Source organism: Apteryx mantelli, chromosome 3, assembly GCF_036417845.1.
Source record: "Apteryx mantelli isolate bAptMan1 chromosome 3, bAptMan1.hap1, whole genome shotgun sequence".
Classification (NCBI taxonomy): domain Eukaryota; kingdom Metazoa; phylum Chordata; class Aves; order Apterygiformes; family Apterygidae; genus Apteryx; species Apteryx mantelli.
This window is the reverse complement of record NC_089980.1, coordinates 56,174,685-56,190,323: the sequence shown is the minus strand read 5'-3', so window position 1 is coordinate 56,190,323 and position 15,639 is coordinate 56,174,685. Positions and strand designations below refer to the sequence as shown.

General features: G+C 42.4%; 1 protein-coding gene across 1 annotated transcript in view; it reads right to left on the bottom strand.

The window, feature by feature from the left end:
- The window catches only part of PGBD5 (piggyBac transposable element derived 5), a 77,644-nt gene that overhangs the window by 9,109 nt on the left and 52,896 nt on the right, over positions 1–15,639 (bottom strand). Inside the window, exons 4-6 of the mRNA XM_067293428.1 lie at positions 13,572–13,752; positions 7,493–7,690; positions 556–661 (exon numbers count right to left, since the gene is read on the bottom strand). Of these exons, the coding sequence (XP_067149529.1) occupies positions 556–661; positions 7,493–7,690; positions 13,572–13,752 (485 nt within the window). The remainder of the gene's footprint in view (positions 1–555; positions 662–7,492; positions 7,691–13,571; positions 13,753–15,639) is intronic.

Below are 15,639 nucleotides of genomic sequence, written 5' to 3'. Positions count from 1 at the left end.
ACACAAATGTCACTGTGACAGGTAATCACCTAAACACCATCTGCTTATAGAAGGGGAGAGCTGAGGTAGCCTGAAAAACTTTTGGGGCTGGTAGACCCTTGCTGAAACCTTGATTTAGCCTCAAATTTGATGTGGCCAAGAACACCAGCCTGCTGGTTCATCATCCTTCCAACTCTTCTTACAAGTCATTTACAAAATGCATAGAAGATAGGTCTAATAACTTTTTTCTTGACTGGTGGATTGGCAGGGAGATCCAAAATAATACTAGCACAGCTTAGGAGACTATTCAAAAGGTGAAAGGCAAGGGGTAAAAAAAATGCAATGTGCTTAATGAGAACTACTCATTCATCTCTTCACTCCTACACAGATTCTCTGCAGTATGGCTAGCAATGCCACTCTCTTCCTTTTGCAGAGCCAGTTTTTGATCGCGAGTTTTGTTAGAGATGAATTCAGTGAAGACAGGATTGGGCCCTCAGCTGCAGCTCAATCCGGAGAACCTCAAACACTCCAGCCATGGGGAAGGAATGAAATACACACATGCGTTCACGCACTTACTTGCTGTATTTGTCGTCGTATTTGCAGATATAGCTAAGGTGAGCAGCAAACGCTTCAACTGCCAATGGGCATGGAATTTCTCCGCTTTTTCTCTTAATTATAACTCCTGCATCAATTAAAAACATAACAGTTTAAAATCTACATGACAGGTCTAGTAGTTAAAAAAATATTAGATTATTAAAAGATTAAAAGATTTATTAAGATACCCCAAAGAACAGCTTGGGCTCAAGTATGCAATAACAGCCAGCCTCTGCTTATCAGCATGACTTTTGTTTTTTGGACCAGCTGTGCTGGTCATAACTTGTTTTCTTTTCTGTTGCAGTGCCAGCTGCCCACTCTTCCCTCTGTGGGTTGGTTCCCAGGTGTGCAGTACCTCTGTTAAAGTGACTGTACCACTGTAGCTGAATGGAAAAAGCCAATTAAAGGTCCATCTTTTTGGACTCTTTCCCCAACTCCAGTTCTGACAGTGAATGTATGACCCTTCTTATTGCACCAATACAGCTACTTATGCTGAGCAGGTAAATCAGATTTTGCAAGAGAGTATGGGATTAGCTGCATGCACTCCTGTAGGCTCTTACTACATATCCAAGCACAGCTTTTTAAACTCTGACGGTAGAGGCTTGTGAGGAATAGCAGTTCCCTTGCAGGATGCAAGAAGTCATCTTCTCTGAGGCTAGTTGAGTCTACAGGAACTACTGGAATTAAGATAAAAATTCTGGCTCTGGAAATATCTTGGGAGTAACTGCTGCCAGTTTTGCCAGTTTGCTCCTGCTGCTGTGTCTGAGGTGAGGCTAGTGGGCAACCTGAAGGATCCCCAACCACCGCGCTGCTTCTCTGTACTGAGAGGAAGCCTGTTCACTGCTGAGGGAAGCCAGAGCTCAGACATACCCTTTGGCCATTCAAGGGAGCTAAGCACACACTTCTTTTTCTGCAAGTGATGTTTCCCCTCCTGCCTGGTCAGCTGGCTAGATTTCAGCTCACCTGAGGTGGGTGATAATCTGCCTACTGCAGAAAGGCAACAAGTCACTGGTAGCTGCAGACCAAACAGTCTCAGCATAGAAGAAGATGTGGTGCTTAGAGCAGGTTCATCTGAGAAGAGGCCCAGTTCCCACACATGGTGCTTCTTTGACCCAGCCTTCTCCAACACTACAACAGTATATATGAGCCCATTGCTCTCCGACATTACATTAACACTTGTTTGCCTTCTCTCATCTTCCCCTCTGACCCCACCATAGCTGTTAACAACAGCCTGCCCCCTTAGGTCTTCTCTGCTTTATTCTTCCTGTCCTTCATGCTTTCCCCATCAAGGGGGAAGCTGCTTGTAGGAGGGAAGTACTTGTGGTACTTTATTAAGCAGTCTGTTCCCTACGTTTTGACTTCATTTCCCTGCAGGGTTTGCTAGTTAGCTCTACAAGCTACTGTCTGTGGTGCATTGCCTAGTGGGGAATCCCTGTTCCCCACCCCAGAACAACAATATTTTTCTCCAGGTTTCAAGAGGCACAAGTTTGGCTGGCTCCTTCCTCAGCATTGTTTCAGTACAAATACAAGTCTGGACTTTCTGACTTCTCAAGGCTTCAAATTTGCCCTTTGGCTTGCTTCTGCCAACTCTTTTACAATCATCCCTAAAATGCACCTCACATTTTGATTACAGACTTCACCATTTCATTCCTTCAGCTGGAAGTCTCATTCCATCCATTATCTCTGCCAAGCCCCCTGTGTTGTCCTCACTGGTAGGCTCTATTTTGAAGTGAGACATATGACACATACTAAATGTCCCATTACATCTGAGCCATGCAGCAATTTATTCAGGGTCTTTAAAGTCAGATTTTTTCATGAGTCCAAAAAAATGTCACCTCTATATTTTTCAGCTCTCTCCCTTCACCTGTGCACCCCCCCAAATGGGGTGTAAATGCAGCCCATGGGGAAGAGAAAACATAATTGAATGAATAAATCTTTTAAAACCTTCATACTTATTATGGACTCCCCCCCCCTTTTTTTTTTTGAACACTTTACTGACATAGTTCTAAAAAACATCTAGTCAGCAGCATGAGAAAAGAGGGTTGATCAGCATCAGCCTGTTGCACTGGTGCTGCAAAATCACTTACTATCCCACCTGGGCAGGTCAGGAAAGGGTGACTATGTTCCTGGTGCCAGTGCGTTATAAAGAATCTCCTACTCTCTCTTCTCCCCCCCTCCCTTTAGAGAATTTAAATTTCCTTTGTTTTCTAATCACAGTCCTTAAAAATGCAGTGTGATGGCAGCTATGTGGGCACCACATACTCCCTCTCATTTTCTGTTATGTTCCATGTAACATACTTTTGTTTCGGGAACATAAATAGCTTTACATGCACATTATTTTTATAGCCTTTCCTAGGCTTGTTTTGCAGCCATAGGCCACCTCTCCCAGGAGGCAACTGCTGAAGCTGGGTAGTGCCTAGCTGCAGGTCTCTGTGGCAAGCAATCCCAAGCAAGCTGACTCACAGCACATCCGATGAGCTATTTCCCCTCCTGGTCCTCCCCCAGTATCACTCTGTTCCCTTCCCTGGCAGCGCTCCAGGGCAACACAGTGCCCACGCTGCAGCCCCTGCCTGCCTTTCCCTGCGGGCTGGAAGCGGTGCAGGCTGCTGACCACCACACTGCCACAGCTGAAGGCATCAGCTTTTTGGTTTTTCTTTTTCCTTTAAAAACACAGTGCTTGGATTGAGGTGATTGATTAGCTCAGATTTTGGGAGGTTATTTCTAAGTTTCTAACCTATATGCTTGTCAGGCAAAGCCTAGGACATATGACCGCAAATGAGGTAAGCAGGCAGATTAAGGCATATACATGTTTATTTCCATAATAACTTATTTTACACCAATCCATGATTTTAGCAGCTAAAATTGTGGCTTTTTAAAATGAAGGCTCAGTAATATCAGCACTTGCATCCACCTTGGCAGGCTCTGAGCTTTTGTAATGTAATATAAAAAAAAAGGGGGCACTGCACATTCCAAGTGTTGTATGGCTATTTTTCAGGACTTCAATTTGCTACAGCTCTGTATCAGAACTGCAGACAGTTAGGACTGTACTAGGTCTAATATTCAACACCTTCACATTAGAGCCCCCACTGGCCCGATCCCCATTCTCACCATACTTGGACACAGTACCCTGAATGAATTCTCACAAAGGACACAGGGAAGCTTAAGGTCAAAATCCTAAGCATCTCTGATTGTACTTTTAAGCTTCTCTGTTTTGTTTTGGTTTTTTTTAATGTTATGCCTCTTTCCCCAGACTTTCCAATTCTGGGCCTATCTCTCAATTTTTCAGGAAACTAATTTGTCAGACAGACAATCAATCCTCGCTTCAGCTCCTCCTGGGCTGAGAACCACACAGGGACTTACGCAACTGTTTTATACAACTGCGACGTCTCCACAACATTTACCATCTTTCTTGTTCCAGTTGCATGGTCTTTAAGGGGGGAGTGGGGGAGAAAAGGCACAGACAGCAAGGAGAAGCTAACTAGAGCTCCCTAGGGAAGCTGTGGCCTTAGGCAGAGGCTATGTCAGGAGGCTGTTTTGTGTAACTGACTCCTGATTCTCTTTCTCTGTCCCAAGTGTTCTCATCTTTAGCATTATCTCCTCTCCAGCTACTCTCCATGCTCCCCTCTGGTCTCACTTTATCTTTCTATCTTGTCCATATCCCTAACAAGTGTCAAGCCTTTTTCTACCTCCTACCACCACAAGTTGCCTGTGGGATGCCAACATGCCATTTGCAGCTCTTTAGTCCTCACCCTCTGCTTATGTGGCCCAAGCTTCCTTTCCTATCCTTAGCCATTGTCCATTTAGCTTTTAAGTAGAGCTGGTTGGTGAAGAACATCTGTGAAAGCTGGGCTGCTTCTCAAAAAGATCCTGTTTATAACAAGTTTTTGCCAAAGCCTAGGATGTTTGGAAGAAAGCAGCCCAACTCCCTCACAGCTTGCAAAGGAACCTCTGCTTCCAGGTCTGCAGGGCTGCCTAAGCTGTGAGATTTCCAGCGAATCGTGGTGGGCTGGGAACCCTACTTGGCAACCAGGACCCTGGTCCCCCAGCACCAGGGGCCCTGAGATATCCCGGCTCCCTACTGCAAGTCAAAAAGCCCAGGATTTCCCAAGTTTCCCCAAGTAGGATGGCTGCCCATTCCAGTTGTCTTTGTGCAAAAAATAGAAAAGATTGTAGATATGTCTAGAACAAAGTCCTGGAAATGGAGGGAATGCAGCCTCCAGATGTAGAGGGGAAAAACAAAATGCATCCATGTTGCACAGACTGGGAGTTCTGGAACAGCTATCACCCGCTTTAGAATGATGATCACCTTTTTTTTTTTTTTTTTTTTTTCCTATCTCTGGGGGTCCCCATCTCTTATGGCTTCTCAGTACCTCTGTAGTAGAGGCACAAGGGAAAATTCAACTCAAGTTACTGCTAAAAGGAAATTAAAAACCCCATAAAATTTTGTTCTAGGTAGAAGCTTCATACTTGATAGTAGAGTAAGCAATTTACTTATTTTTGCAAGACTAAATGAATAAGATTCATCCCTTAGCATATGTGATGATGTATTATGACACACTGGTTCAAAACATCCATAATAAACAACATGCTGCATCTAAGAATAGTATTCATAGATCATCTCTGACAAGTGCACTGTCCTCCTGGTGCCTCTAGCTTGGGTGCACTCAAGGTACATGCAAAATTTACCTTTTCCACTTTCCTTTAAATTGCAATAACTAGCCCATTATTTGTTACAGCCACCTCTGTTCTCACCTTAAGTCTTGTCTTGACCATTTCTTGCCTTTTTTTTTGTAGGTCTTTTCTTCATGGCCTCCACCACCCCCAATAGCACTTACAGTCAACATACATACAGTTAGTTGTCAGACAATCCCACTGGCACCTGTCCCTGTCCAAATACCCAGTGTGGGTTTTATTCCAGTTCATCCCTACTTCCTCTCCTATTTAACACACTTGCTCAGCCTGTCTGTGCTACAGACTTGCCTCAAAGAGCACAGATTCCTCCTCTTCCTCCTTCTCTCTATCACTTGGAGGAGACTTTGGTGGTCAAGCTTCAAGTTGGCTTAAACTAGCATTCCTGCACTGACTTCAGAGATGCCAAATTAGAGGCAGGCAATCTGGTCTCCTGTCTTCCTACTGTGTCTCCATCTGTTCTCAGATCTTCATAGACACTCTTTTCCCCCCAGTGCAACTCTCTAAAAAGCCAATCTCAGTTTTCTGCTCTGATTCACTGTGAACTATGTCAACTGTCTCAGGCAGCATTTGGTGAGCAATATATTGGACAAGTCTTGCCCACCACACACACAGGTCCTAATCAATGGACCTTAAACTACCTCACATACATACACAACATACTATCCTGTCGAAGCTAAGACAGGGCCAAGGTCATTCATAAGCACAAAACCTTACACCCCTGTAGGCTACTTGTAAAGGAGACTGCCAGCCACATTCACCTCAGAGTCTGCTTTTAGACTATTTTTTAAAGTGGCAGTTAACACTGACATTTACATAAAATATATTTTTCTAACTGGCTTTTAAGTAGTGTTTATGAATTATACCCAAAGGCAACAGTTTTGTGATAGCATGACACTTAGCAGGACCTTGGTCCATTCACTGCAGCTGAATAATCTAAACTTGGCAAAGCGCACATGGGAAACAGCACAAATCCTCATCATTAATGCCTTCAGTTTAATTCACTCTTAGCAGAAGGTCCTGTTAGCACAGCAGAACTGGAATGCTCCCCATGCCCAAGTCAGAGACTGCAAACATGGAGTAACACTGCTCCAGGTACTGGCTTCAGCAGGATCAGTGAAGTGTCATTTTTCCTTCACATATGTATTTTCAAAGTCAGTGCTCAGATATCAGTCCCTCCATGTTACCAAGTTAAGTTCAAGCCCTCAGCTTTGCTCCTTTAGCCTATATGCATATCACAGAATCACAGAATGGTTGAGGTTGGAAGGGACCTCTGGAGATCTAGTCCAACCCCCCTGCTCAAGCAGGGTCACCTAGAGCACGTTGCACAGGATCGCGTCCAGGCAGGTTTTGGATATTCATACGCGTATGTGGGAGACATCTGGGACATGAGCAAACAAGATGCGTTTGAATTGGTAGCTTTACATATACGGGTTTAGGTTAGTCTCAGGTAGTTCTTCTAGGCATTTTCAAACAATACATGCTTTTATAGATATTTCTCTCTAAACAACAACAATGAAGAGAAACTGAAGTGACATTTTCACTGAAAGATAAGTTTCAAAGAGTTAACTAGTCATACTGGATCTTACAGAGGTTTCCATACCTTCTTAAAAACATTTGTATACTTTTGAAAAGAAAAAGATATGAGTCATCATGAAACTCTCTCCAATTATTTGTTATCCAAGTTATCTGTTTTGGTTCCTTTTCATCAATTGCTAAAATCAATTTAACATATAACAGGAAGTCTTAATCATATTTACTTCTGGCAAAAAGACATTTGCTTGTGACTAGGTTTTTACTGGATAAGATGATAAATTAATTGTAGGATCTGCTCAGAGTTCTAAGTGCATTATGACATTTATTAATATTTCTGTAGCAGCAATCCTATAAGACACTTTGCAAATGTGGCTAGTATAGTGTTATACAACAACACCCCTCTTCTTCCCTTCTCTGACCATCAGCAAAGATATAATCTTTATACCTGAAAGGATATAGCCTCTACCAGTCCAAGCAAAGGAGGCTGCATTAGCACTAGGCTTTTAATTTCTGTGTGGGAAAAAATAATAGCTGTAGGAAGATGCAAAAGGGAAGTGATCACTACCACTACCATTTATCCAGGATATTATGATCAAATGCTTTGTTCAGGCTTATTATCAAACTCAGTGACTCATCTTGCCTTGTCACTTAAAGCATGTGCACTTTCCAGATGAGCAGTAGAAACATTGCTTACCTTGTTGAACCGGTGAATAGGCATTAGTCAGAAAACGAAAGTGCCCTTTATTGTACCAGCAGATCAAGGACATGCTTCCCTTCATTTTTATTCTGTACTGTCCTCTGGACTGGGGAGTTTCAGGGTTGTTCAGCATGGATGGAGGCAGGCCTGTGCAGTCACTTTTCCTGGCACTCAGCAACCCACAGCAGTAAATCTCTGCATGTGAAGAAAAAAAAACATCCCCTGTCAGCAAGCCATTCTATGGATCTGGAAAGGAAGAGCAGCGGAGCGAGCCCGACTGACACGACTAGACAAAGAGCTATCTTAAAACGTTCTAGTTCAACAGATATGTTGGCCAACTGGGCTTTTCCTAAGATTTGTGTCCTAAATGAATGTCTTTGGAATTTGAGACAAGTGCAGAAAGCCTGCGCCTATTATGAAATGTACTGATATCTCATGCACAGATACAATGTAATAACAAGGAGATGCATTCAGGATCAATATCTTCCCAACAGTGAAATCTATAACCTGTGTAATATTTGCCACAAGTTGTCTAAAATCAGACTGAAAGAAATAAGGGGGAATATACATTATGGAACAAATCAGAATTTATGATCCAAGAAACTCTTTGATGTTTAACTAAGAATAAATTGTAGAGGGTGTAGGGAGGGAGGGAAGCTATAACATCTTAGATGTCAACTGAAATAATTTCACCTACATGATTCTCATGATGCTTTTAATCATATATATAAATAGTGGACAAACTCTGGTTTGTCTACTGCTTCATTGTCCAATCCAGTCCTTGTTCTTCAGCTTGGCATTCCTTGCACCTCCAGTATCTGGCTTTTTAAGGAAATGATGCTTAAGCAATTGAGAACTACTGAAACCACTGGAGGATTTAAAAAATGCATGTGCCAGAAGGATGGAGAAGATCGAAACACAAAGCTCTTACAAGTTCAATGAAAATGGATTTCAGGGAAAGGGGATATACGAAATCAGTGCCCTTGCTAAGGAAGCAATGATACAGCAATCTTCTCCTGCACAGACACTAGAGGCTCCACATACAGGAGACCAGGCCACACACTTGCTGCTCAGAACTTCTTGGCTTTTCCATACATGAAAGAGGCAATGGATAAATTCTAACACCACAAAACACATCTCAATGCAGCAAGGTGGGAACAAACAAGATATTGAAACTACATTATTAATGCCAATGGTTGAACTTGTCATTAGGCCCTGAAATAATAATGGTCTACTTCTGTTAGTGCAAGCAAAGCAAATCTTCCTGAGGAAATTAATCAGTCTCAAGGAAACCTTAGACTGAAATTTCCTTGGTATTCCTGGGTTTTGCATTAACCTACCCTAATGGAGAGAATACATGGGCATGGAAGCAGATGACATCTGTGCATGCCATTCATATGGCAGCTGAGGCCTGTGGTAGTTTAAAGTCAATCTGTTAGCTAAGACTACTTGACCAAATTTTTCATCATGCTGAATTGTGCACATTAGATAAACTGTCATCTTTAAAGGGGAAACGCTAAGTCAGACTATATTTACTGGCTTTCCCAGAGCATTTACCTGGGTTCTTGGGGGTTCTATTTACATACAGTGGTATAAAACCAAGCTAACAAACAACTACATTACTGCATTGGAACTTCAGAACAGCAACAGTCATCTCTGAGACCCCTTTGTAATTAATTCTAGCCTTTCCTTTAGTTCAGGCAGTACGTCCACAGAAAGATTCCAGCAGATGTTTCACTCCTCCTACAGAATAATGGGAACCATGTCCTCTCTCAGGAACACACTGTAACATCCCTGCTATATATCCTCAAAAGGTGCAACAGTTATGCAAATTTACTAGCATCTCTCATCATGGATGACACCCTTAATCTAGAGAGTTTTTTAAAAAATCCAGTTACTATAGCAATAAAAGCAATTAAAAATTAAGTTCATCTGGCTCAATTAAGTTTTTGCATATAATTAAACACACACATATTGGATCACAATAGGTGTTTGCCACATACACAGGAGTCAGTGGAGCCTGGCTGTCCTCGTCTGGTCTTCTAAGCTAGGTCAAGCACTAACAAAAGCAAAGATGAGGAAGTATAGCCTAGTCACTCGAGTTCATTTCTGGGGTCTCTAGGACCTGGAGAGCTTGTGCTGAAGTTCATTTCACCACATCTTCATTAGTACCATTCACAAAGGCAGTGAGACTCAAGCTAATTCAAGCAAAAGTACATATTCTGCAACCATATATCCTGAGTGCAACACTGGTTTGAGTCAGAGTTAGGGCAACTGTGGGGGGGCCACCATGGGAAGGAGAGATGACTGTTTTTTTCCATGTGCTGGAGTTGCAAGATGCTGGGAAGGTTGTGTGAGTAGAGGTGACCATGGCACAGTCACCCAGGCTTGTGATTCCTGCCTGATTACATGCAGTTTGTGCCCACCCCAGCTCTTTTGCAGGACTGATCCTGCTGCTCCTACTGGTGCAGAAAATGCAATGGGGTCTTTCAAAGAGGTCATACTTTTAAGGGAAACACGAGGCAAGGGGCTTTGGGAGGTGCTGTCCTCTATAAAAGACAACACTCTTGCTTAGAAGGGGAAAAAGGAAAGCACACTATGAATGAGTGTTCCAGCAAATAACAATGAGAGCTCTCTGCTTGCAGAACAGATAATTTGGAGCATTTCAGTGCTGGTTTCCAGTTCTATTCAGAGGCCAGAAAAAGAAATGCTTTATATGTCCCCTGAAAAAAGAGGTTTATTCAGGTTTTTTATTTTTAAAAAGATCAAAGTGCCCAGTCTTGTTTTCTGATGTTTTCTCAGCTCTTGGTATCTTCAAAGATCTGAGAATTATGTTCACTGATATCCTTTTATATTTCTAGATGCATATTCTTTACCATGGTACAGTGAAGGTGCTACACAGGAGGTTTTCAAAAAAAGAACACTGCATTTTTGCAGTAACATAGGTGTGGGTTTGGGTTAGGAAAAGCTAGTTATGGTCCCACAAAAAATTTCATAGGATCATAAGATTATAGGATAATTCAGGTTGGAAGGGACTTCAGGAGGTCTCTAGTTCAACCCCCTGTTCAAAGCAGATCAGCTGTAAGGTCCAGTCAGGTTGCTCAGGGCTTTATCCTGTTGGGTCTTGAAAACCTTCAAGGATGGGGACTGAATGACTTCTCTGGGCAACCTGTTCCACACCTTGTCTGTCCTTGGTAAAGAAGATTTTTCCTTGTATCTACTCTGAATCTCTCTTGCATCAACATACTTCCGTTACTCCTCGTGCTTACACCATGCACAACTGTGAAGAGCCAGGCTCCATCCTCTCAATAACCTCCTTCTTGGTACTAGCAGGATGCTGTTGGGTCCCCTGAAGCCTTCCCTTCTCCAGGCTGAACAAGCGCAGGTCCCTCCTCACCACAGGACACGATCAGTCCGGTGGCCTTCTGCTGAACTTGCCTTAGTTATCAATGTCTCTTCTGTTTTTGTTTTGGGGTTTTGGGTTGTTTTTTTTTTCTGAGGGGGGGGGGGGTGGCAGGGGCGCAAAACTGGATGTGGTATTCTAGACAGTCTTAGCAAGTGCTGAGTAGGAGAGGTTAATCACCTCCCTTGATCTACAGGCTACACTCCTGTTAATGCACCCAGGGTAGTGTTGGCCTTCTTTGCTGTCAGGGCACATTGTTCAACTTGATGTCTGCCAAGACCCCCAGCTCCTTTTGATCAAGAATTTTGAGAGGAACTAATGCCTTTTTGATGGGTGCCTCTTTTTCCAGATTTTCTAAAATCCCCTTCAGTTTCCTTAAATACCAATTTAAGTGCCCCAAAAACTATCAGTTTCTCAAAATTAGCCTATTTAAATCCCCCCCTTTGTTAAAAGTCACAACAAATAAACATGATGGAGTTAAGATGAATACCAGTTTCTTTTTGTCTTCAGCTCTCAATGGGATTTTTCCCTTTCTACCACTTATCCAGCTCTAGCCCAGAAAGTAATTTTTCTTGAACAGTAAAAGTTAATTTGACACTTTGAGAAAAAGGTCTGAACTGTCATGAGCACCCAAGCATAGATGCTGTCCTCTTCTCCAGACTCTCATGATACTTTTCGGCCATGGTGTATACCTGTTTAGATTTAGCTAGCCAGCTGCACGCTAGAAGAGCATCAAGGCCATTGCTGAGGGTGGCTGTGATACACTAGGAGAGATCTCTGAGGAGTCCAGGCTTCTCTGTTGGCCTCTCCCAAAGTGTGCAGCCAGTGCAGTGAGATGCCAACAGGTGTTAGCCGTACATTACCTGCTTTGCAGTACAGTCAATACACACCATCTCCTTCAGTGCTTTTACTGACATAACTCCGCTTGACATCTCTAGTATCTGATCTCTCCCCGTATCTCATAGCCCTTCCAGTTCAACATTCCCTTTTCAAAGTAGTGAGCTGGCCCTTAGTACCCTGAGGCAAATGCAGACAATCCCATGTCCTTGTTAAACAGAAACACTGCTTTCAGGTTCTCCCCATAATCACCATCTTTCAAACTGTTTTGCAAATGCCAGTAAACATGCTTAGTCCATCCCCCTCCTAGTCTCAACCCTAGCAGAAGTGATGGTGTGTATCAGATCAGAAATTTCATTTTGGAAACAGCTCTCAAATATCATAAAAAATCTCATGAAACCATAAAACAAAACAAGAAGGAAACTGAAATCTCTTCAGTGTAAAGCCTATGAATAGTTTACAGCTGTGAACAATTTGAATTACCTGTAAGTAGCAAACATTCAGCTGGTTCAGTAGGCCTGCACCTTTTTCTCTGTGGTTACAAACCAACTGTAACTGTCTTTCTCCTTCCCCAGCTGAGCATAAAGGGTGTGACTCAGAAGTCAATTTTTTTTGTTTGACAGTCTTCACTTCTAAACTTGAAACACCTCAAGTACTGGGAGTATGTGGAGTATCCTCTATGTTTTGTGATCAGACATTTTGCATCATAGCTTTGGTAGTCTTAAAATGTAATGGTTAGAGTCAGCCATGAAATCAGTCATTTGCTAAAGAACAGTTTCCAGTCAGAGGAAAAATGCCAGTGAGCACTAAATATGCTTGACCTCTTTCCCACATGGCTGGTTGTATCATTTGGTAAATCATAACTGCTTTTGTTAGAGTATGGTGGTATTCCACTGTACTCTGTGAGTCTCCAGTTTATCTAAAATAATTTAGGAGCTATGTCCTGTACTGCGCTCAACAGAGACAGTGCTCAGTGCTAGTGCAAATTGAAGTGCAGGCTTGAGGGGCTCAGCTACAGCACTGGTATAACTCAGTGGAATTCTAATTTTAAACAGAAATCAAAATACTGTCTCAATTTCACGTCTTTCCCCCTGGTGTGGGCCACATTTCATTAATATAATGCCCCAGGTGGGTTTAGTTTTCTTCAATGGAAAGCATGCCAAAAGCAGAACTTATGCTGAAGAAACATTTGATAGAGAGGATGTCCTGGGCTTACTCTGTGCACTAGCAAGAAGCTGGCTGATACAGCCACACTGGCATGTTGATGGTCATTCTGCTGGCTAGTGTGCTTTTGATGGTTTAGAGTTTATGCTTCACAAACTTAAAAACTGCCCTACCGAGGCCTGTTTGTACCAGCAAAAAAACAAACCGTACTAAGGTTTTTGCAATGACATAACTGTCAGTGAGACATCACATCTTTAACAGATATTAAGCCAAAACTTCTAAGACACACCTTTAAAGATTCATCCTATCCCTAGTCTTTCACAATTGGCCAAAAAAAATCACAGGCAGATCCCTTGAGAAGCCCTCCAGGCCATGCAGAAGATTAGACCTCACATTTCTAAGGCAAAGAACAAAAGCAAGAGCCTTAAATACACTTGTTAAAATAGGTTTACACCTTCATTCTGAATTTGGAAGATTCACAGAGCATAAACTCAACTTAAAAAGACCTCTGCATAGTACTTTTTCAGGAATGAGACTTTTTCTAGAGATGACTGACCTATCTATATAAGGTATTGAAATTGCAGCAACGCCTTTCGGGAGTAGTTTGAATTCAGTAGCAGGAGGCTCCTAGGTCTTTCAGCATTAAAACCCGGTGAGTCACCAGATACACACCTTGCTTCTCAAATTCTTCAAAGAGATTCAGGCTGGTAATGCTAGGGCCAGTGAAGATGATGTAGTTCTTTCCAGACGCGTTCTGACAAAGGCTTTTGGCCACCATACTGTGGAGCTGCGGTTTGTTCTTCAAAGCATCCAGCCCATCAGCACCGCTCCCTTCCTTGAGATGGACATAAATCTTAAATGAGAAACAGGAAGAAAAATCAGAAGGTTACAAGGAATCTGGAGGGAGCAGATGCAATTGTCAACACAACCATCCTGCTCAACTGGAGACAAGCTGAGGATTAAGGCAGCAGATACATTTTAAAAACCGCTAATATTTAAAGCCCCTTTGAAGGGGCTGCTGCTTTAAAACTACCACAGGTTAGCTGGCACAGCTACAGATAAATACAGGGTCCTTTGCCTTAGCTTAAGAGCTTCCTGAGGTGGTTGTCGCTGTTGTGCAGTTGGAAGATTGTTTGTTTGGCAGTAAAAAAATCTCAAGTCATAACTGAGATTATGTGCTATACTGAATCTACACAGCCTTTATTGCTGCCAGCCAAAGGGCTGTGTGGAAACTTCAGTTCCAAAAAAGGCCTCTACAAGATGACCAGAAGGAAATGGCCCATTAGCTTTACTGCAGTAACGTTCAAATTTATTTCTGTTGACAGTCGCCATTAGGCTGTGCTGTAAGCATGGGTGCACCTCCATAAATGAGGAGCCAGCAATACACATACTTAACCAGCCAGAACATCCTAATCAGGCTCTCCAGGCACAGCACTAATTCTTAGCCCCTTTTCTTAGATCATGATTTGGAGACAACCCACCAAAACAGATTGAACCAGGAGGCAGGGTACAGTGCAATATGCTGCTTTTCAGAGTTAAATGCCCAGCTCCTTTGTAGCAGGCTGCAGTAGCTTTAGCATGTATCCTGCCACGGGGCAGCCCACATCACTCTTACAATTAGAGAGAGCTGTCATCGTCATCCGTAGGTGGACATGCCTGTTTGTGCTAGAGAGCAGGAACATTTGCCCCTTAGTAAAGTGACTATAATTAACTGAACACAGCACAGTTAGCATACCTGTACCAATTAAAAGAGCACTGAAGTAAAGCTATTCCTTCACTCCTCCAAGTGAGCCCTCTAGAAGAGTCTTATGCCTTGCCATGCAGAGGGAGAAAGCACATACCCTTTCTGTGGATAAAAGCCTTCCATTTTATTTCATTGACAGTATTTTACAAGCATAACTTTCACTGAAGTTGAACACCTATTAAAGATCAACTGGGCACCTGACTTTTCTCTTGCTCTTAAAGTCAGTAGAAATATCCCACTGGCAAGAGAAACGAGAAGATGCAAACTCTGTATTCAGTCCCTAAAATAGTTTGCAATTCCATAGGACTTGTGAAGATTTAAATACACACACACAAAGGCAAATTTTCTGAAAAATTTGCCCAGACATGCCTTTGTGACTTTGGCTCCAAAATACTCAAATCAGAGGAAAAGCTCAAACTTGCTAAGGCATTGAGGGACAGGCGAAAGAAATTCTGTCTCGTTTGTTGGAGTGATGCATCCACGAGCTTTTCCTAAACTTGCTTGAGACCTCAGCCACCCAGAATACACAGCACAGCTTTCCTGTATATGCATCCATTTCTCTTATCAGCAAATTCCTTCATAAAGGAAACTTCATCACAATGCCCAGAGAATAAAAATGCTAGCATGTTTGCAGTGGTGCTCTCAGGAATTTATGATATCTCAATGATCTTAGAGGTGAACAAAAATCAATTAAACTAGTTTCTCCCTGTTTTTAGATGGTGCATCTCCCAGCACTGGTATTTGAGACATACTAATGTAATGTTCCCTGGCTATTCATCTATAATACAACAGACCCCAGAGGATATGTTAGGTATGAAACCTCTGAGAGATGAGACGAGATTTGTATTTTGAAGTAATTAATGTGCTAAAGAATAAAGTTGTTGCAAGCACAGGATACACACTAACTCCAGAAAAGAATGCCATGTTTTAAAAGAAAGCCTTAAATATACATTTCAAAAAACATTCTCTTTTGGATAAAAATAATCTCCAGATGAG